The sequence below is a fragment of the Salvelinus alpinus genome, chromosome 19, assembly GCF_045679555.1.
Source record: "Salvelinus alpinus chromosome 19, SLU_Salpinus.1, whole genome shotgun sequence".
In the NCBI taxonomy this organism is placed as follows: domain Eukaryota; kingdom Metazoa; phylum Chordata; class Actinopteri; order Salmoniformes; family Salmonidae; genus Salvelinus; species Salvelinus alpinus.
The window spans coordinates 28,181,021-28,203,950 of NC_092104.1; the positions used below are offsets into that span (position 1 = coordinate 28,181,021).

A 22,930-nucleotide genomic window follows, 5' to 3' on the forward strand; every position below is an offset into this window, starting at 1 on the left:
AACAACCCTCCAGGCGAGCTTCAATGCCATACAACTCTCCTTCCGTGGCCTCCAATTGCTCTTAAATACAAGTAAAACTAAATGCATGCTCTTCAACCGATCGCTGCCTGCACCTGCCCGCCTGTCCAACATCACTACTCTGGACGGCTCTGACTTAGAATATGTGGACAACTACAAATACCTAGGTGTCTGGGTAGACTGTAAACTCTCCTTCCAGACTCACATCAAACATCTCCAATCCAAAGTTAAATCTAGAATTGGCTTCCTATTCCGCAACAAAGCATCCTTCACTCATGCTGCCAAACATACCCTTGTAAAACTGACCATCCTACCAATCCTCGACTTCGGTGATGTCATTTACAAAATAGCCTCCAAAACCCTACTCAATAAATTGGATGCAGTCTATCACAGTGCCATCCGTTTTGTCACCAAAGCCCCATATACTACCCACCACTGCGACCTGTACACTCTCGTTGGCTGGCCCTCGCTTCATACTCGTCGCCAAACCCACTGGTTCCAGGTCATCTACAAGACCCTGCTAGGTAAAGTCCCCCCTTATCTCAGCTCGCTGGTCACCATAGCAACACCTACCTGTAGCACGCGCTCCAGCAGGTTTATCTCTCTGGTCACCCCCAAAACCAATTCTTCCTTTGGCCGCCTCTCCTTCCAGTTCTCTGCTGCCAATGACTGGAACGAACTACAAAAATCTCTGAAACTGGAAACACTTATCTCCCTCACTAGCTTTAAGCACCAGCTGTCAGAGCAGCTCATAGATTACTGCACCTGTACATAGCCCATCTATAATTTAGCCCAAACAACTACCTCTTTACCTACTGTATTTATTTATTTATTTTGCTCCTTTGCACCCCATTATTTCTGTCTCTACTTTGCGCTTTCTTCCACTGCAAACCAACCATTCCAGTGTTTTTAGTCTTTATTTTACTTGCTGTGTTGTATTTACTTCGCCACCATGGCCTTTTTATATTTTTATTTATTTATACATATATTTGTTTGCCTTCACCTCCCTTATCTCACCTCACTTGCTCACATTGTATATAGACTTATTTTTTTTCACTGTATCATTGACTATATGTTTGTTTTACTCCATGTGTAACTATGTGTTGTTGTATGTGTCGAACTGCTTTGCTTTATCTTGGCCAGGTCGCAATTGTAAATGAGAACGTGTTCTCAATTTGCCTACCTGGTTAAATAAAGGTTAAATAAAATAAATAAAATAAAAAATTGTCAGAGACTGTAGAAATCACTGGCAATCAAAAACCAGATCATGCATATAATGAGGTAAAGTGTGTTTGAAGCTCTAAATGTGTTGACAATCTAAAGCATATTTCCTTCTCAATGAATCATTGCATTTACCAGTGATTTCAAAAACACTGAGTTCACTTCAATATATATTTCCTGGTATAAAAAGTCTGTGGGACTGTGGGAGAAACCTAAAAGGTTTTGTCCTATTTTTCCCTCCTGGGAAAACAAACAGCAAAATATATAGAAGCCCTAAAACACACACACACAATTTTCAGCCTTTGAAGGTAAATCATGTGGGGATAAAAAGTGTATTTTTAGCCCCTAGTTTCACTCGCTGTGCTCTTTGGGCTCTCTGTATTTCCACTGGATGTAGTAAAAGATGTCCTTCTCACTGTCCACCACCAGAGGCTCTCCGGCCATACCGACAACCACAGAGAAACAGACATGAACTGCTGGCTAACCCACCAGTTAATGACAGAGATTTTTATTTTATTTCCCCTTTATTTAACCAGGTAGGCCAGTTGAGAACAAGTTCTCATTTACAACTGCGACCTGGCCAAGATAAAGAAAAGCAGTGCGACGCAAACTACAACACAGAGTTACACATGGAATAAACAAACATACAGCCAATAACACAATAGAAAACATCTATATATAGTGTGTGCAAATGAGGTAAGATTAGGGAGGTAAGGCAATAAATAGGGCGTAGTGAAGAAGTAATTACATTTTAGCAATTAAACATTGGAGTGATAGATGTGCAGAATATGAATGTGCAGGTAGAGATGCTGGTGTGCAAAGGAGCAAAAAATAACAATATGGGGATGAGGTAGTTGGATGGGCTATTTACAGATGGGCTATGTACAGGTGCAATGATCTGTGAGCTGCTCTGACAGCTGATAATTAAAGTTAGTGAGGGAGATATAAGTCTCCAACCTCAGGGATTTTTGCAATTCGTTCCAGTCATTGGCAGCAGAGAACTGGAAGGAAAAGTAGGAATTGGCTTTGGGGGTGACCAGTGAAATGTACCTGCTGGAGCGCGTGCTACAGGTGGGTGTTGCTATGGTGACCAGTGAGCTGAAATAAGGCGGGGCTATACCTAGCAAAGACTTATAGATGATCTGGAGCCAGTGGGTTTGGCAACGAATATGAAGCGAGGACCAGCCAATGAGAGCATACAGATTGCAGTGGTGGGTAGTATATGGGGCTTTGGTAACAAAACGGATGGCACTGTGATAGACTGCATCCAATTTGTTGAGTACAGTGTTGGAGGCTATTTTGTAAATGACATCGCCGAAGTCAAGGATCGGTAGGATAGTCAGTTTTACGAGGGTATGTTTGGCAGCATGAGTGAAGGATGCTTTGTTGCGAAATAAGAAGCTGATTCTAGATTTAATTTTGGATTGGAAATACTTAATGTGAGTCTGGAAGGAGAGTTTACAGTCTAACCAGACACCTAGGTTTTGGTAGTTGTCCACATATTCTAAGTCCGAACTGTCCAGAGTAGTGATGCTGGACGGGCGGGCAGGTGCGGGCAGTGATTGGTTGAAGAGCATGCATTTAGTTTTACTTGCATTTAAGAGCAGTTGGAGGCCACGGAAGGAGAGTTGTATGGCATTGAAGCTCGTCTGGAGGTTAGTTAACACAGTGTCCAAAGAAGGGCCAGAAGTATACAGAATGGTGTCGTCTGTGTAGAGGTGGATCAAAGAATCACCCGCAGCAAGAGCGACATAATTGATATATACAGAGAAAAGAGTCGGTCCGAGAATTGAACCCTGTGGCACCACCATAGAGACGGCCAGAGGTCCGGACAACAGGCCCTCCGATTTGACACACTGAACTCTATCTGAGAAGTAGTTGGTGAACCAGGCTAGGCAGTCATTTGAGAAACCAAGGCTATTGAGTCTGCCGATAAGAATGTGGTGATTGACAGAGTCGAAAGCCTTGGCCAGGTCGATGAATACGGCTGCACAGTATTGTCTTTTATTGATGGCGGTTATGATACCGTTTAGGACCTTGAGCGTGGCTGAGGTGCACCCATGACCAGCTCGGAAACCAGATTGTATAGCGGAGAAGGTAAGGTGGGATTCGAAATGGTCGGTGATCTGTTTGTTAACTTGGATTTCGAAGACTTTAGAAAGGCAGGGTAGGATAGATATAGGTCTGTAGCAGTTTGGGTCTAGAGTGTCTCCCCCTTTGAAGAGGGGGATGACCGCGGAAGCTTTCCAACCTTTGGGGATCTCAGACGATACGAAAGAAAGGTTGAACAGGCTAGTAATAGGGTTTGCAACAATTGCGGCGGATAATTTTAGAGAGGGTCCAGATTGTCTAGCCCAGCTGATTTGTAGGGGTCCAGATTTTGCAACTCTTTCAGAACATCAGCTATCTGGATTTGGGTGAAGGAGAAATGGGGGAGGCTTGGGCAAGTTGCTGTGGGGGGTGCAGAGCTGTTGACCGGTGTAGGGGTAGCCAGGTGGAAAGCATGGCCAGCCGTAGAAAAATGCTTACTGAAATTCTCAATTAATGTGGATTTATCGGTGGTGACAGTGTTTCCTAGCCTCAGTGCAGTGGGCAGCTGGGAGGGGATGTTCTTATTCTCCATGGACTACAGTGTCCCAGAACGTATTGGAGTTTCTGCTACAGTATGCAAATTTCTGTTTGAAAAAGCTAGCCTTTGCTTTCCTAACTGCCTGTTTACTAACTGCCTCTTTACTGAAATTCATAAATGTATCTAAGATACAGGTGTCTAATCCAAAATCCACCTCTAGACACTTGGATCTGAAGGATTCGTTGCATGTAAGCAATATGAGTTTCCTCAGCTTACACCCATCCGGACCTTTCAGAACCAAACATAATATGTCTAACAGCAGAGGCAAGGGGTTGATTTTGGACTGCTGATATTTGTGTGACTCACCAGTGACCCCCACTGGCCGGATGGTGTACTCGTTGAGGGTGAAGCCTTTCTCCAGAGCGGGAGTTCTCATGTTCTTATTGAAGATGTCACTGACAGTGAAATACAGCACACCACAGTAATACTGGTCCTTAGGAATTAACCTGCAGTAAGATAAGGGAAATTGCGTTTCTGTTAGAGCAAGGTTATAGCGACACCATCATTAAGTTTGACGATACAATGTTGGTAGGCCTGACCACCAACGACGATGAGAAAGACTATAGGGAGGATGTCAGAGACCTGGCACTGTGGTGCCAGAATAACAATCTCTCCCTCAATGTCAGCAAGACAATGGAGCTGATCATGGACAACAGGAAAAGGCGGCCCGAGCATACCCCCATTCACATCGACAGGGCTGTAGTGTAGGGTCGAGAGCTTCAAGTTCCTTCCTGTCTACATACACACACCAACACAGTTGTGAAGAGGGCACGACAACGCCTCTTCTCCCTCAGGAGGCTGAAAAGATGTGGCATGGGCCTACAGATCCTCAAAAAGTTCTACAGCTGCACCATTGAGAGCATCTTGACTGGTTGCATCATTGCTTGGTACTGCTTGACATCCGACCGCAAGGCGACACAGAGGGTAGTGCATACAACCCAGTACATCATTGGGGCCGAACTCCCTGCCATCTAGGACCTCTTTATCAGGCGGTGTCAAGAGGACGGCCCTAAAAAAATTTTGCCTCCGGCCACCCAAGTCATAGCCTGTTCTCTCTGCTACCGCATGGCAAGTGATACCGATGCAAGTCTGGAACGAGTCCTTAGTCTGGAACCAACAGGACACTGAACAGCTTCTACCCCTAAGCCTACTAAATAGTTAGTTAAATAGTTTGGGTGGCTATTTGGTTAACTATCTGCATTGACCCTTTTTTACACCATTTTTTTGTCTCATCACATACGCTGCTGCTGTTTATTATCTGTCACTTTATTCCTAGTTCTATGTACATACAGAACCAGTCAAGAGTTTGGACACACCTACTCATTCAAGGGTTATTCTTTATTTTTACTATTTTCTACGTTGTATAATATTAGTGAAGACATCAAAACTATGAAATAACATATGGAATTATGTAGTAACCCAAAAACTGTGAAACAAATCAAAATATATTTTATATTAGAGATTATTCAAAGTAGCCACCCTTTGCCTTTATGACAGCTTTGGACACTCTTGGCATTCTCTCAACCAGCTTCACCTGGAATGCTTTTCCAACAGTCTTGAAGGAGTTCCCACATATGCTGAGCCCTTGTTGGCTGTTTTTCCTTCACTCTGCGTTCCAACTCATCCCAAAACATCTCAATTGGGGTGAGGTCGGGTGATTGTGGAGGCCAGGTCATTTGATGCAGCACTCCATCACTCTCCTTCTTGGTCAAATAGCCCTTACACAGCCTTGAGGTGTGTTGGGTCATTGTCCTGTTGAAAAACAAATTATATTCCCACTAAGCGCAAACCAGATGGGATGACGTATTATTGCAGAATGCTGTGGTAGCCATGCTGGTAAAGTGTGCCTTGAATTCTAAATAAATCACTGACAGTGTCACCAGCAAAGCACCCACACCTCCTCCTACATGCTTCACGGTGGGAACCACACATGCGGAGATCATCTGTTCACCTACTCTGTGTCTCACAAAGACACAGCAGTTGGAACCAAAAATCTCAAATTTGGCCTCATCAGACCAAAGGACAGATTTCCACCGGTCTAATGTCCATTGCACGTGTTTCTTGGCCCAAGCAAGTCTCTTCTTATTGGTGTCCTTTAGTAGTGGTTTCTATGCAGCAATTCAAGAATGAAGGCCTGATTCACACAGTCTCCTCTGAACAGTTGATGTTGAGATGTGTCTGTTACTTGAACTCTGTGAAGCATTTATTTGGGCTGCAATCTGAGGTGCAGTTAACTCTAATGAACTTAACCTCTGCAGCAGAGGTAACTCTGGGTCTTCCTTTCCTGTGGCGGTCCTCATGACAGTCAGTTTCATTATTGTAACGCTCGTCTTTATGTGGAAGAGAGGAGGACAAAGGCGCAGCGTGGTGAATGTTCATGATGTTGAATTTTAATGATTTATCCAACTAAACAGAACACTGACAAAATACAAAATAACAAAACGACGTGAACAGACCTGAACTTGAGAACATAAAACATGAACGCACGAACAGGAACGAACGAACGAACCGAAACAGTACCGTGTGGCGAACAAACACAGACACGGCAACAATCACCCACAAACAAACAGTGAGAAACAGTCTACCTTAATATGGTTCTCAATCAGAGACAATGACAAACACCTGCCTCTGATTGAGAACCATATCAGGCCAATACAATGAACCCAACATAAAAACACATAACATAGAATGCTCACCCAGCTCACGTCCTGACCAACTAAACAAGGCTAAACAAAGGAAATAAGGTCAGGAACGTGACAATTATAGCGCTTGATAGTTTGAGACTGCACTTGAATTTTCCTGATTGACTGACCATCATGTCTTAAAAAGTAATGATGGACAGCCGTTTCTCTTTGCTTATTTGAGCTGTTCTTCCCATAATATGGACTATCTTCTGTATAGTCTAGATTTGTTTAGCACTTTTTTGGTTACTACATGATTCCAAATGTGTTATTTCATAGTTTTGATGTCTTCACTATTATTCTACAATGTAGAAAATAGTACAAATAAAGAAACTCTTGAATGAGTACGTCTGTCCAAACTTTTGACTGGTACTGTATCTACCTCAATTACCTCGTACCCCTCCACATTGACTTAGTACTGGTACTCTGTGTATATAGCCAAGTTATCATTACTAATTTTGTCTTTATTACAACGGCTTTTACTTTTCTATTATTTCTCTATTTTCATTCGATCTGCATTGTTGGGAAGGGCCTGTAAGTAAGCATTTCACTGTTAGTCTACACCTGTTGTTTACGAAGCATGTGACAAATAGATATAATGGGAGATAGAATGACTTGTTGAAAGTGCTCTGTCTGACCTTCCTCAGGTAACGGAGTCATCAGAACAACATGTGATGAGGTGCGTTTGTAACTAGCTACCCACCTGATATCAATGCGCCTGTGAAGATATTCCTCCCCATCTTCATAATTTTGCTGCAGCTGGCAGACTCCCTAGAGACAGCAACTATCAAATCAATGACCAGGTCGTCGACCAGGTAAAATAAAGGTTGAATAGATAAACATTCTGACTAATGTGACTAGAGAGAGTAACTATCACATAAATAAGCAGTGAGCCATGTGCTTGAACGGTTGCTTCCAATTTAGTTAAGTGAATGCAGTACAGACCCTTGCTGCACAAACTACATTACAAATCAAAACATCTTAGTTAATTTCACTGTTAAAGAAACAGATAAAGCAAAATTCCCTGTAGCTAGCTAGCCACACGCAGCCCTCACCATGAATTTGGTGTCTCCTTTGGACAGTGTCTGTAATGAACCCAATGGACTCAAAATGTTCAACCATGACATGGAGAAGTTTGGGCTTGAAGAAGAAGAACAAAGAAAGGATGGGATGAGCATATGAAGGTCATAAGAGGTCGTCTTCTGTTGAATGCAATGCCCTTGGGCTGTCATGAATGCATGTACTAAACCAAAGCATGAAGACATACATGGCAAATAAGATAAATGTATTTGGACTGGTGAACTGTAAAGCACTTAAATGGAGATTGCACTTACCCAATGTCCACTTATCTTAGTGTATATTAATCATTACAGTACCAAAGCAGCAGTAGGCATTGTGGAGTTTGGTGGTCACCTGTTTCTCATCCATAAAGGTGTAGTTTGGGTGAGTCAGCAAGATCTCAATATCCCCACTGGATTCAGCACCTGCAGAAGAGAATGCAGGAACAGATAAATAATTAGGAAATTACCCAAAACATAAAATAATCTAGTTTTTATAAAAACAAAATGTTCCTTCCCACTGCAATCACTTCCTTGATCATACATGAAACATGCACATCTAAACAGTACACAGAGTTATTAATACTAAAAAGCATCCAGCAACTCCAGCTCCTGCAGAATGAATGTCTGGACAAACACACAAAAAGTCTAAGACAGTAGTAACAGTAAATACACTCCATTCTAACCACTTTTAAAAAATGTCATAAAAAGTATTCACAACAGCAAATATCACCCACCAACATCTTAACTCGTGGAATCCTCTTCTCAAACTCCTCAAAGTACCTACAGCAGACACAGAGCAGTGTCACACACATGCCACCAAGCATGCACAGGAAACTTCAATTGGAATGTATGAGACACCAACCATTGATGGTCATACAACATTAGCAAAACACTTACATTGGGGCAGGCAGAGTGATCAACTGACAGGAAATTCACACTTACTTGAGTCCAATCTGCTGATGATGATTGAGCTTGTGTTCAATTTTCTTCAGATCTAAAAGCGTAACAGTGTTAATATACAGTGAGCTCAAAGTATTGGGACAGTGACAAATTCTTTGTTTTGTCTGTGCACTCCAGCACTTTGGATTTTAAATGATACAATGACTGAGGTTAAAGTGCAGACTGTCAGCTTGAATTTGAGATGAATCGATATGGAATAGAATATGTTACTAAACACTTCTACATTAATGTGGATGCTGCCATGATTACTGATAATCCTGAATGAATCGTGAATAATGATGACTGAGAAAGTTAGAGGCATAAATATCATTCCCCCCCAAAATGATAACATAACATCCCGTTAATGTAATGGTGAAAGGTTAGCATGTCTTGGGAATAGGATAGTTTGTAAGCCAATATGGATGAAAATACCCTCATATTAAAGCTGACAGTCTGCACATTAACCTCATAGTCATTGTATCATCTCAAATCCAAAGTGCTGTAAAAAGTAGCTCTAAAAGTTCAGCAAACCTTCCAGGGTCTTCACTCCCTCATCAAAAAACTTTCTGGCCTAAGCTGGACTGGAGAAGGAGGGAGAGTTAACTGGTTAGGTGTGTTCGATAAAGGCTGGAACAAAATCCTGTGGAACAGTAGTTTTCCGCGAGAAGAGTTTGCCACCCCAGGGCTAGAAAAAAGGGGTCAGTGATTGGGTTTAACAAACAAAGCAGAAGACATACTGTTATGATTTTTATGAATAATGACTAAATTATGTATACATTTAACGTAGAACTATAACTAACGGAATTCTACCCTGTCACTGTATGATTGTATGAAATTTATTAGAATCATAAATCTAAATCTGATGTGTGTAGTTTTAGTCAGAACTGGAACAAGGACTTTTTGTTCCTTTTTAGTATGTAAGCAGGGTGCAAGTGTGAGACAATGTATGAGATAAGAGGAGCTATCGACAGACGAGCTGTACTACTGTGTTCCTTTCAGGATATTCTGTCCCCACCCAGGGAGGGGAGAGACCTTGGGCTTGTAGTAGATTGTATAACAGGTGGCAGGCAATGTATGAGAAGGAGAAGACTTGTGAACTATATTGTCATTGTTTCTGAGAGGAGGAGGGACATTTATGATGAAATGTGAGGTATATAGACCAATGTACAGGAAATGATAAGCAGAGCTCTCGTAAATAAACCTGCTGACTAAGTAGACTGGCCTCTGTCTGTTTCATTTTAATAAGAACCTTACAAATTCTTAGTAACAGACAGAGTATTTTAATTGAAGTTCAGTTAATGAACATGAGAACAGAATTCTCATAACAATTGGTCCTTCGAGCCGGATCTCAATATCTGCCTCTGTCGTCCCAAGGAACTGCTGAAAACCGTGCACAGGCGGATCCAGGATCCGTAAGACAAAGACCTGACCTCTGAATTGAGGGTTTATTTCAGGCCAGTGGTGAACTGGTACACGACAGAGGTGGTGGCGAGATCCAACCTACATTGCTTTTCCAAGTCTACAAGACAGTTCAGTAAATCTTTATTTACGAATTTGGGGGGAATGATTTAAGATATCTTTGATTTGATGTTCTAAAATGTTTAGAATTGATCAATAATAGGAGCTTGGGTATTCCAAACAGATTCACCAGGAGCTTTTTTAACCAATATCGATAACAGGGCAGGTCCGAAATTCCCTGAGGTAAGGTGCACTACCATAAATAAAATTAGCTTAATAGATCCGGGTGCCTTGGTGGCCAGAGGGGTTATTAAGGCTTAATAGATCCGGCGGCCTTGGTGGCCAGAGGGGTTATTAAGGGGGGATATTAAATAGGTGCTGTGAGATAGTGTCAGGTTTTAGCCAAGACTGTTCGGGTTTTGGTCACTAGATGTCCCCATTGCACCTTTTTTGTACCTTTTGTTTTTCTTGCTCTAATTATTGTTTGCACCTGTAGGTCATTCCCTTGTTAGTATTTAAACCCTGTGTGTTCCTCAGTTCCTTGCTCAGTGTTTGTAAGTTAGCACCCAGCCCCAGCCCAAGCCTTGTTTTATACAGATATTTCTCTTGTTGGATTTTCCAGAGGTTCTCTGGTTTAGTTCTTGTGTATTATTTGAGTAGTCTTTTGAGGTTTGTTTTTCCCTGCTGTTTTTTACCACTTTGTGGAGTTTCTTTTGTATTTTGGAGGATTTCCATTTTGTGCCTCTTGGCTTTATTTTTGGACATTGTGGATTTAGTTTCTTTGCCTGAAGATTTTGTTCTTTAATTAAACCACCATCTCTAGTACTGCTGTGTCTGCCTCATCTTCTGGGTTCTGACGATTATTAGTGACTGTTTCTCGCACCGGGTCCTGACAGAAACACTGAGACATTATAATGAACCCAGAGGCAGCCAGTACCCAGGATTTTTTTTCCATGCTGTCCCACCACGAGGGGACTGTCCAACGCCACGAAGCTGCTCTGGTTCAGCAAGAGGCCTTAATGGCTAGACATTCTCAACTTCTGTCAGAGATGCTGACTTCCATAAAGCAGATTTCGGATCGACTTTCCCCGGCAACCGCTTCTGCTCCAGTTCATCCGATTCAAGTGCCCCTGGCAGTTAACCCCCTGGCTGAACCTCGTCTGCCGCCTCCCCAACGGTTCTCAGGGGATCCGAGTGTTTGTAATGGGTTTTTCACCCAATGTTCTCTCTCTTTTGAGCTGCAACCATCGTCGTTTCCCACCGACCGGTCCAAGATAGCATATATCATCACCCTGCTGTCGGAAAAAGCCCTAGCCTGGGCTACTGCTGTGTGGGATGCCCAAAGTCCCTGCTGTGCCAGCTACTCTACCTTTGCTGAAGAATTCAAGCGAGTGTTTCAAGGTCCTACCAACGGCCCTGACTCAGCCAAACAGCTCCTGACTCTCCGCCAAGGTCGGCGCAGCGTGACGGACTATGCCATCCAGTTCCGCACTGTGGCAGCAGCAAGTGGCTGGAACGACGAGGCGCTCACAGTGTGTTTTTTGAAGGGTCTTTCTGACACCATCCAAGATGAACTGGCCACTCGGGAACCACCGGACAACCTCGAGTCCCTTATCAAGTTGGCTTCACGCATAGACCAGCGTCTGAGAGAGAGAGAACTCAACCGTAGACCGCTCACCCTAGCTCCTATCGGTTCCAGCTCCGAGTCTCCACCTTTATCCTCGCTGGCTCCACCAGAACCCATGCAGGTTGGACGCATCTCCCAGGCTGAGAGAGACCGCCGGATGAGGGAGCGATGCTGTCTATATTGCGGCAAACCGGGCCATTTCCGCTCCACGTGTCCCGGGCTCCAGGGAAACGCACTCTCCCGTGCAGGCCTGGGAGGACTGTAACGGGAAACATAACCTCCTCCCATCCATCCAACTCCCGCCTGCTCATTCCAGTTACCCTTTCCTGGGACGACCACGAGTTTTCTCTTCAAGCCTTGGTAGACTCTGGAGCCGCAAGTAACTTCATGGATGGGGTCTGGGCGAAGGAGAATGGCGTTCCTTCTGAACCTCTAAGTGACCCCATAAGGGTTACTACGTTGGATAGAAGCCCTTTGGGATCTGGACTTGTCACTCGTGCCACTACCCCCTTGCGACTTTCAGTTTCCCAACACCAGGAAGTGATGAACTTTCATCTGATCTCCTGTTCCGAGTTCCCTCTCGTCCTTGGTTATCCCTGGCTTCACAGCCATAATCCTCACATCGACTGGTCTGTGGGCACTATCAAGCAGTGGGGTCCTACGTGCCAAGCCACTTGTATCTTCCCAAGTTCCCAGAGTTCCCCTTCCGAGTCTCTAGAATCCATCGACCTGTCCCGAGTTCCCGAGTGTTACCATGACCTCAAACTGGTATTTAGCAAACAGAGGGCCACCAAACTACCACCCCATAGACCTTACGATTGCACCATCGACCTGTTTCCGGGGACCTGCCCTCCCAGGGGTCGGATCTTTTCCCTTTCTCCTCCCGAACGAGCTGCTATGGATACCTACATCAAGGACGCTCTGGCAGCAGGCCTCATGCGTCCATCTACCTCGCCGGCGGGAGCAGGGTTTTTCTTTGTGGCCAAGAAAGACGGTGGATTACGACCTTGCATTGACTACCGGGGACTCAATGCCATAACCGTCCGTAACCGCTACCCGCTACCCCTTATGGCCACAGCCTTTGAGCTGCTCCAGGAAGCAGTTGTCTTCACTAAGCTTGACCTGCGGAACGCATACCATCTTGTGCGGATCAAACCCGGGGACGAGTGGAAGACCGCTTTCAACACGCCTACTGGTCACTACGAATACTCGGTGATGCCCTTCGGCCTGACCAACGCCCCGGCTGTGTTCCAAGCGCTCATAAACGATGTGCTTAGGGATATGCTTAACATCTTCGTGTTTGTTTACTTGGATGACATCCTCATCTTTTCGAGCTCCCTTCAAGAACACACTAAGCATGTCAGACAAGTGCTCAAACGCCTCCTAGACAGCCATTTGTACGTTAAGCCGGAAAAGTGTGAATTCCATTCCTCTCGAGTACAATTCCTGGGATTTATAGTGGAACCCGGTCGAGTCCAGATGGACCCCAAGAAGGTAGGGGCGGTAGCGGATTGGCCCACCCCCAAGTCCGTTAAGGAAGTTCAGCGTTTCCTGGGCTTCACCAACTTTTACCGCAAGTTCATCAAGAACTTCAGCTCGGTGGCAGCCCCTCTCTCAGCTGTAACCAAGGGTGGCAACACAAGGTTTCTGTGGGGAAGAGAAGCTGAGACGGCCTTCCAAGGACTCAAGCAGCGCATCCTCTCTGCTCCCATCCTGACACTACCAACGGCGGATGAACCTTTTGTGGTGGAGGTAGACGCATCAGAGGTTGGGGTTGGAGCTGTCCTGTCTCAGAGGGGTGAAGACAAGAAGCTTCATCCTTGCGCCTTCTTCTCTCACCGGCTTACCCCGGCCGAGAGGAATTACGATGTGGGGGATCGTGAACTCCTAGCGGTTAAGATGGCATTGAAGGAATGGAGACACTGGCTCGAGGGGGCTTCTCAACCGTTTCAAGTGCTTACGGACCACAAAAATCTGGAGTATATCCAGCAGGCGAAGCGGTTGAACTCCAGACAAGCTCGATGGTCTCTTCTTCAGCCGATTTCAGTTTATCCTCACCTATAGACCCGGGTCGAAGAATCTCAAACCGGACGCCTTGTCACGAATCTACTCTCCTGCCATTCGAGAAGATACTGACATGACTGTCCTTCCGGCCGCTAAGATCGTGGCTCCGATCTCGTGGCAAGTGGAGGATTCCGTGAAACAAGCTCAAGCCATCGAACCGGGCCCTGGAGGAGGTCCTGCTAATCGGTTGTTTGTTCCCAAGGCAGCAAGGTCCCAAGTCCTTCTGTGGGGGCACTCCTCTCGCCTCACCTGTCACCCGGGCGTAGGTCGCACCTTGGAGTTCATCCAGCGTAAGTTCTGGTGGCCCACCATAAAAGAAGACGTTGCCACTTTCGTCAAGGCCTGTTCCGTGTGCTGCCAGGGCAAATCTTCTCACCTCCGCCCTCAAGGACTCCTTCACCCTCTATCTATTCCCCACCGACCCTGGTCCCATATCTCGTTGGACTTTATTACTGGCCTTCTTCCGTCCCATGGTAATACTACGATCCTAGTCATCATCGACAGGTTTTCTAAGGCGGCCAGGTTTGTTCCCTTGACCAAATTACCTTCTGCCAAGGAAACAGCTGAGTTGGTGATTAACCATGTGTTCCGAGTCTTTGGGATTCCGCAAGATATGGTTTCCGACAGAGGTCCCCAGTTCGCCTCAAGGTTTTGGAAGGCCTTCTGCCAACTCATAGGGGCCACGGCCAGTTTATCTTCAGGGTACCATCCGGAGTCCAATGGCCAAACTGAGAGGATGAATCAGGAGCTGGAAACCACCCTCAGATGCATGGTTTCCAACAACCCGTCCACATGGTCATCCTTCATTGTTTGGGCCGAGTACGCGCACAACACCTTGTGCTCCTCCTCCACTGGTATATCCCCGCATGAGTGTCAGTTTGGCTATGCGCCTCTATTGTTCCCGGACCAGGAGGCAGAAGTCAGAGTGCCTTCAGCCTCGAGGTTCATCAGACGCTGTCGGCTTACGTGGAAGAAGGCACGTCTTAATCTTCTGCGTTCCTCTCAGCAGTACCAACGACAAGCCAACAGACGTCGCCGTCCCGGTCCTACCCTGTACCCCGGCCAGAGAGTATGGCTCTCAACTAAGAACTTACCACTACGGGTGGAGTCTCGCAAGCTGTCCCAGAGGTTCATCGGTCCCTTTAAGATTGCCAGGAGAGTCAATCCCGTTACTTTTCGCCTGCACTTACCCAGATCCCTTAAGATCAATCCAACATTTCACATTTCTTTATTAAAACCTGTTGTTTTTTCTCCCCTTATCCCGGCAGGCAGACCTCCCCCTCCGCCCCGTGTCATCGGTGGCCAGTCGGCTTATACCGTCCACCGGATACTGGATTTCCGCCGGGTGCAGCGGTCCTGGCAGTATCTGGTGGACTGGGAAGGCTACGGTCCCGAGGAGCGCTCCTGGGTTCCTGCCAAGGACATACTGGACCCTGACCTCATTCGTCAGTTCAGGACCCTCCACCCTGAGAAGGCTGGTAGGAACGTCAGGAGCCGTTCCTAGGAGGGGGATTCTGTCAGGTTTTGGCCAAGACTGTTCGGGTTTTGGTCACTAGATGTCCCCATTGCACCTTTTTTGTACCTTTTGTTTTTCTTGCTCTAATTATTGTTTGCACCTGTAGGTCATTCCCTTGTTAGTATTTAAACCCTGTGTGTTCCTCAGTTCCTTGCTCAGTGTTTGTAAGTTAGCACCCAGCCCCAGCCCAAGCCTTGTTTTATACAGATATTTCTCTTGTTGGATTTTCCAGAGGTTCTCTGGTTTAGTTCTTGTGTATTATTTGAGTAGTCTTTTGAGGTTTGTTTTTCCCTGCTGTTTTTTACCACTTTGTGGAGTTTCTTTTGTATTTTGGAGGATTTCCATTTTGTGCCTCTTGGCTTTATTTTTGGACATTGTGGATTTAGTTTCTTTGCCTGAAGATTTTGTTCTTTAATTAAACCACCATCTCTAGTACTGCTGTGTCTGCCTCATCTTCTGGGTTCTGACGATTATTAGTGACTGTTTCTCGCACCGGGTCCTGACAGATAGGACGGTGTTCTTGTACAAATAGGATAACTCATATGGCTAATTAAACACAGGGTAGATTAGCCATAGATCCAATTCAACAAACATACCTAAATAAAGTCCTAAGAGGATATAAACTAGGCTTGGTGAGAGAGGGAGGTAATTATATGCGAACAAGATAACTTAACCTATACAGTACTGAAATAAAGTCCAAAAAGGAGGAGAGGGAAGCCTAATATAGTGGAGTGGATACGAGATATTAACTTTGAGACCTAATGTCCGATTGACAGTCAACTCTATAGATAAAGTTTCCAGAAAGGAGAAGCACACATCAAACATTTCATACACATAGATTTTCCGAAATGGCACGAAGGTATCTGCACGCACTACCAATGGAAACTATCTAATGTTGAGACCTAAACGTTAAATTGGCCAATATACATTAGCCGATCTAACATACTAAGATCTAACAGTAAGACCTAAAAGTAACACTGGTTGAAGTAATTGATCTAAAGTATATTAGTAGGAAGGGAGGCAAGAACTACCGGAGGCGTGCAAAATAGGTTCGACCGTTCCACAAAAAGAGACACACACATAGATTGTGCAGGACAAAACTATAGTAATTGGATAACGGTAAAAAAGCACACACATAGAGACACGAAAAGCTAGAATTGCTTATAAAACAGATACATAAGGAATGTGGAAAGGATGAGAATAAGCAGAGGGAACAAGGTTTAAACACAGCTAGAGTCTGGCTTTCAGAAGCCAGAGAGAGAGAGAGAGGAAGGCAGGGGAAAATAAAAAATGGACAGGATCAGCCGATAAAAAATGTTTAAATTGCAATGAGACAGTACATTTCGCCCGGGAGTGTAATGCTCCCTGTAAACATTGTGACCGAGTAGGTCACAACCACCGAAATTGTAATTCAACTAAGGGGAAGGTCAGGCACGACAATCGGGAGAGAAAGAGAAGGGCAGAGACAAGGGGAGCGAGAGTAAGGAGAATCCTCGCTGGGGAAAAGCTTGGACCTTTAAATCAGGGCTATTTTCTGGGAATTGTCTCGGCACCGGAGTTTGCGGCTACACACAACACACAATACACAATTATAATAATAGAGGTGTCTGCAGGGAGGCTCCGTCATTCCAATATTGATGGTGGTTCAGCGGTAAACTTTTTGCCTGCCACGCGGGAGACTCGGGTTCGTATCTCAGCCTTGGCACCGATAGACTAAAATTCATTCAGATTGTAATTCAAATACTGATATGTTTTGCCGGGAGAGATACGGTTAGTCAGTGTTTGTTTAGGATATAAACTGAACGTTTTAATAGCTTGTTTAAGTTAAATTGAAAGACCCATCCATTCTAAATAATAGCGGGGCGATTTCGATGGAATACGTTGTCTTGCTTAAATGGTCCGCTGGAATAACGTATTGGGAATGGAGCCGTATTTAAAATGCTGAATCATAGAAGAGACAGTTACCTAAATCTAATGAATTCTAAATAATAACGGAGAGATAATTACGATAGTTGTGCCCATCGAATATTTTTATTCTTATGGATTGACTGACATACGTTATAAATTTAGCGAAGTACATGGTACTTTTAAATTTTGGAGTAGAGGAAGTTGGAAAGTTTGGTTTTACTCTTACGATAGAATTAAAGCAGAACTCAGTTTGAGTATGGGGTATATTTGTGCCTAGGGGCAGGAATAAGAGAGTTGGTTGCAGTGTTGCCTACTAATTTTCAGGGTAAGTTGCTGGAGGCAGGTTGATTTATTGCTAAATGACGTTGTGATATCATTGCGTGAAACTGCGTCATTATGTAGAATACACAATAGCGTTACTCAAATTGATTTGACAGTTGTTCAGGTACAGACTCCCACTGTCTTCTGTACTTCTGGCAGTACAATTTTGATTGAGAGATGTTGAAAGTTCTGTTCAAGATCAAACATTTGTGACCAACTATATTCATTGGCCGCAACCGGGAGGTCCGTGGGGCGTCGTCAGGTTTAGGGAGGGTTTGGCAGGTAGGGATATCCTTGTCTCATCGCGCACCAGAGACTCCTGTGGCGGGCAGTGCGCGCTAACCAAGGTAGCTAGGTGCACGGTGTTTCCTCCGACACATTGGTGCGGCTGGCTTCCGGGTTGGAGGCGCGCTGTGTTAAGAAGCAGTGCGGCTTGGTTGGGTTGTGTTTCGGAGGACGCATAGCTTTCGACCTTCGTCTCTCCCGAGCCCGTACGGGAGTTGTAGCGATGAGACAAGATAGTAATTACTAACAATTGGATACCACGAAAAGGGGGGTAATTTAAAAATATATATATATATATTAAAAAAGAATAAAAAGACATTCCTCTCATAGTTGGGCAATTCTGGGAGTGTAAGAAACAAATATAGAATCATACTCACTCAGACTTCGCATATTGAAGAAACTAACAGAATATTGGTTGGTTTCACAGGCTATTAGCCATGATCACCACAGAGGCTGACGTTTTACCTCACGTTAACAGGCTGTGCAAAGGGGGTTTCAATTACGTTTGACACAGCTATTAGCTAACTAAACGTTACGAGGACTGCAACTAGTTTTAAATAATGAAATACGTTTATATTCGTGTTTTACATACTAGCTAGTAATATGTCAATCTGCTTAACCTATTGCTTGCAAATTAAGGTAGCTAGAAAAGAAGGTACTGTGATGACTAGCTAACCTATTCATATGTGCTAGCCAGGTGTCGTTAGCTAGCACGCCCCTTGACTTACCTGTAAGAACGTCTGTTATTCCCTCGTTTGGGGATTCCTGTGGCGCTTTCCTTTTACTCATCTCTATTCCAGCTTTTTTCAAAGTATGTTGTATTATTATTTTACTTTCTTGCAAGTAATGTAGCTAGCTAAAACTGCCTCTGCAGCCTGCTAGCTCTTAATATTAACAGGGTAGAGTAGACGAGCAATGAACTCCACTACGAGGGAGCAGGGCGTGCGTGACAACACAGAAATAGCAAGAGATAAATAAAAAAAAATGGTTGAAAGTAGACCAGTGAGCGGGTAGTATTATGCGAATATGGTACACACATAAAAAAGGACTGAAAATAGAGGTCGGACACAATTGTTTGAGTGCTGTATAGAGGAGTCTGGTCCTCACATTCATATGACGAGTACCCATAAAACACCCTCAAAGTTTAATGAAATACAAAACTAGAATTCAAGTACTACACACCTAATTACTTCATTACAGTCACAGTCAATGACAAATGCCAGACAATAAACCCACTTTGGATGTAACTGAGAAACATCACATTTGTGCCAGTTCCAAGTTGATATGATTCTGAGTCAGCTAAAATGGGCATTACACGCACCAACTACAGTGAAGGTATGTACATTCTCTGCCAACAGAAGTGCTTGGTTTACAGTAGGGCTGCCTAATTGCCCTCCTAAGAAAAGTATCTGACTGACGTTCTCCCTGCCGGTCTGTATCATCGATGCGCCTTCTGCTCAAGCTACTGCTACTGACTGCCTTTCCCAAATGCCTCTACATCTGAAGCTGTGAAAGACCATCAACCATGAAGTGCCAGATCCCTACATTTGTTTTCAAGGGAATTTGAGATTCTTGTTTGTAATGTATTATTATTACAATACATTCAGTAGTAGGCCATTGGTAGTCAAGCACTAGTAAATGCAACCTGCTTAGTGTCACAGGAGAAATGAATCACTTCATTTTACAATTTCCCCTCTTTGTAAATTACACTAATAATAGCTCTAGAGTCTAGGCTATTTCCCAGCAGCCTCAGACTGCAGGATCACATTCAGTAGGCACAAAGGAGAGAACAAAAAATAAAAAGAGCCTTCATGGAACAAGTTCAAATAGTGTCTCCCAGGCTTCAGAATGTTTTCTCCCATGATCTTGCCTAGTGAATAAGATCCAGGCAGGCCTCCTCTTGTGTTAAGAGTCAGTCTTGATGTAGACTTTGTCCCTGGAGAAGATCTTGATGGCCTCCTCCACCTCAGAGAGCCTGCGGTCCAGCTGAGCACGACGGGAACGGACACCCAGAGAGTCGGCTCTGACTGGAAGAGACAGCAGCTCACTCACCAGAGACCGATGCGCTAGAAGAAGAGAGACAGAGAGAGAGAGACGAAAGAGAAAGAATAAATAAGAGCATCCATCTTGGTCTGAACGTTCAACACAAATACACAGCATCTTTTCAATAGTAAATACCATCTATTTGAGCTGATGTATACATACTAAGCAACTTGAAAAATAATAGGTATAAGACAAATAATGTAAAAGTGCTTGTGGTAAAAGACCTACTCTCTTTGAGTGACTCCAGGGTCTCCTGTCTCTCCATCTCTGGCATCAGGGTGTGACCAGCTGGGATGGATGGATCAGGAATACTCCTCCTCTTTTCCTCCTCCTCCCGTCGCCACTGCTCCTTCCGCTCCTCAAGGCTGATAGATAGAGAGAATGATTCATAGTGTCAGAAAAAGTATGCTTTGTTAACTATGAGGCAGAATTATTGGATCTGGAGTGAAGATTTGCTACTTCCAGTGACTTCCGCTTTTGAATGCAAGATAGACTTTTTGTTCAGTGCAGTTACAGAGGAGGATAATGTATACTGGTTCAGTGTACTTACTACTGAGGCACCTGTCCCTTGATGGCGCTGGGCAGGGGCTGACTGTTCCTCAGGTTGGTCAATGACTGGGAGCGACGGAGGACTGTCTTCCCTGCAGCCTGTGCATTGTGGCTCACAAAGTCCACCATCCTGCCCTGCACCTGCAACAGAATATTCTAATTAATTAAGTTTGCATTTGGGCTCAGAGCATAGCACATCATAAAATAATCATACCACATTTATTTTTGATATTGGTAATAGGTGAAAACAGACAGTACAGAAGAGATATTCTGCTCAGCCACATTTGGAGGTAAATGGAAGTTGAATAAAAAGATGTCTCAACCTTCAGCTGTGGAGGTTCCAACCATAGAGGGCAAGGTTTGGAGGTAGATGTGCAAATACACAGCTAAAATACACACTGATTGGAGGAATAGATGTTTACATTTCAGTTGGAGTCCATCCATTAATTCAGTCAGGGCTATTTTAATGTGCCTATCTCACCTGTAAACTCAGTTTCTCTGTATGGTTTTGGGAGGCTGAGCGAGGTGAGGGGGGCGGCGACGGGGCACAGCTTGGTCTTGCGGAGGGTGAGAGAGCCCGCTTTAGTCTCGGGGGGCCAGCAGAGCCACAGATAGAATGTGCTTTTAAAAAGTTCTGACACTCTGGCTTCATAGGAGGGCTGGTCTCCTGCAGAAGGAAGAGAGAGAGAGGAAGCCATGTAGAATCGATCCCACATTATTACAAAAATACCACACTAATGGTGGTGCCCTGGTTTGTTATAGGAAGAGGGCACAGCATCCCTGGACATCCTTATAATTTGAACTAACTGGCACAGGTCTATGCTTGGTGTGGAAGCCCCCAGTGCACTAAACAAAGGGCTGCCTATCTCCCAGTCCCCCTCACCTGTAGCTGGGCCATGACCCTGGAGGGGATGTCCTGGTATTTAGGGGAGCTCCACAGGGCTTTGACCGGGACGGGACGGGAGTGTTCCCTCTGTGCCTCCTGCTCTCTGCAGCGTCTCTGGATCTCCCTCAGCCGACGCACGTTCTCCTTTCCGTAGTCACGCACCAGCTGCTCTGTGGGACAAACAGAGAATACAGGGAATGAGAGAAAGGTAACAGTCCCATATTGTTTCTGTTGAACCTTTTAAATGTATTTTCCTGTATAGTAAATGACAGTCACCACCCTTGCATGCTATGTACTACAATGACAAACAGTCCATCCACTACAACCACAAATGTGGCTTTGAATTTGGCAAGTTAAGTGGAAGATGATGTTGGCCTGTGGTTACCACGAAACAGTAGGTGTTGGACTTACTGTGCTTAGAGGGGTTGGGACTGAGTGAGACCCCCTCCAGTCTTAGCAGGGCCCCCACCACCCCTCTCTGGCCCCTCTCCAGAATGTGTGTGGCGTTAGGGCCGATGCGGGGGTGCTGAGGGGCACGGGCGCTGTAGCAGCCTGGGTACAACACAGGGTCCGGGGCCAGGGGACCAGAGAGAAGGGCTGGGGTCCCACGAGCGTTCCCCTCCAGACGACCCCTGGCTGGGATAAGGAAGTACGGAAGACACCGTGTGACATGTTGTACCAACAATTATTGGGATTTTAAAATGCTGTACATTTTAGCTATCTTACCAGATGCAGGACGTTTGTAGTATTCGGGGGAAAGGGAAGGATCTGGGGGTATGGGCCCAGATATCATGGATGGACCCTCGCACATCACTGAACACCTGTGGCTGTTGCGAGACAGAGACGAAAGATATTCACAATTGAGCTATCTAGCTAGCTACTCGAATAGGTTTTTCACTGAATTCACATTTCAGAAAGTAACGTTATCATTTAAGCAAAAAATGTAATGCCAGTTAGAAAATACTGTTACACGCTGATCATGACCTACTGTTGCAAGTTTAGAGAAAAAGCAGTCGTTAGCGAACGTTAGCTAGCTAGCAAAAGATATCGATGCATTCATTGACGACTGATGATAACTAAACGGCACTGTTCCTACAACTACAGCTAACATTCACTAGCCTAAATAAACACAATGGTTAGAATCTGTTTTAGAGCTTTTCTGCCAAATATTACCTTTATAAAATACTCCAGACTTCAAACCAACTGTAGCTAGACCTAATAGCCCAGTCAACACGCAGCAGTCAGTAATGACGCAGAGACAACAGTGTTAAAGACAAATCCCTCACCATGGCAACAATGTAACCTACCGCAGATACGTGAGAGGCAACTATAACATCAAATACAGTACAATATAAAGATAGGCTAAAACTGCTTCTCCAATAGAAATCTCGAACACAGTTGTTGGCGACGTTGGCTAACTAAACTCATGCGCACAAATACTTAACTGTCGTCTTGCATCGAACTGCGCGTGTGCATGCCGTGAAATCAAAGGCACTCCTTCAATATAAAGTTGTTTTTGAGGAATAATTTAAACGGTTGTTTGTCACTTTCACAAAGTCGGAGTAATAACATGTTCAGATACTTAAGACATTGGCTCGAATCTATGTTGTACCTTTAGATTTCGAGAAAATTAACAACTAAGGAAGAATCTTTCACTTGTCTCATTGACTTCTCAAATCCCAAACCCCGGCCTGGTCTGTTCGGCATCTTTCGCAAACATTTCC

At 44.6% G+C, this 22,930-nt stretch overlaps 1 protein-coding gene, 1 long non-coding RNA gene and 1 pseudogene across 4 annotated transcripts; all 3 read right to left on the reverse strand.

Annotated features, from left to right (window-relative positions):
- Positions 1-1,590: 1,590 nt before the first annotated feature.
- LOC139545838 (DNA polymerase beta-like) lies at positions 1,591-8,153 on the reverse strand (annotated as a pseudogene).
- A 45-nt stretch (positions 8,154-8,198) lies between these two features.
- On the reverse strand, positions 8,199-18,658 carry LOC139545229 (uncharacterized). Its single transcript, XR_011669013.1, has 5 exons — positions 18,457-18,658; positions 9,081-9,130; positions 8,553-8,604; positions 8,345-8,390; positions 8,199-8,234 (listed from the first exon to the last, which is right to left on the reverse strand). It is a non-coding gene; the product is annotated as an uncharacterized lncRNA (long non-coding RNA).
- A 144-nt stretch (positions 18,659-18,802) lies between these two features.
- On the reverse strand, positions 18,803-22,930 carry enkd1 (enkurin domain containing 1). Of its 3 annotated transcripts, none has more exons than XM_071352764.1 (8): positions 22,819-22,930; positions 21,933-22,033; positions 21,618-21,842; positions 21,204-21,376; positions 20,802-20,987; positions 20,322-20,461; positions 20,000-20,136; positions 18,803-19,794 (listed from the first exon to the last, which is right to left on the reverse strand). In XM_071352764.1, the coding sequence occupies exons 2-8, from the start codon at positions 22,015-22,017 to the stop codon at positions 19,634-19,636; spliced, it is 1,107 nt and encodes a 368-aa protein (XP_071208865.1). In that variant the 5' UTR covers positions 22,018-22,033; positions 22,819-22,930; the 3' UTR covers positions 18,803-19,633. The 3 variants fall into 3 exon arrangements, with proteins under 3 accessions (XP_071208865.1, XP_071208863.1, XP_071208862.1); XM_071352762.1 differs by lacking the exon at positions 22,819-22,930 and adding an exon at positions 22,514-22,685; XM_071352761.1 differs by lacking the exon at positions 22,819-22,930 and adding an exon at positions 22,380-22,685.

Bases quoted from the DNA above. Each gene is read 5' to 3' on its own strand.
- enkd1 (XM_071352764.1), bottom strand. From the start codon at position 22,017: ATGTGCGAGGGTCCATCCATGATATCTGGGCCCATACCCCCAGATCCT. The intron at 20,988-21,203 runs GTGAGGGGGACT...TTCCTTCTGCAG, and splicing joins GGGTCATGGCCCAGCTACAG to GAGACCAGCCCTCCTATGAA. The intron at 20,462-20,801 runs GTGAGATAGGCA...ATTCTGTTGCAG, and splicing joins CAGAGAAACTGAGTTTACAG to GTGCAGGGCAGGATGGTGGA.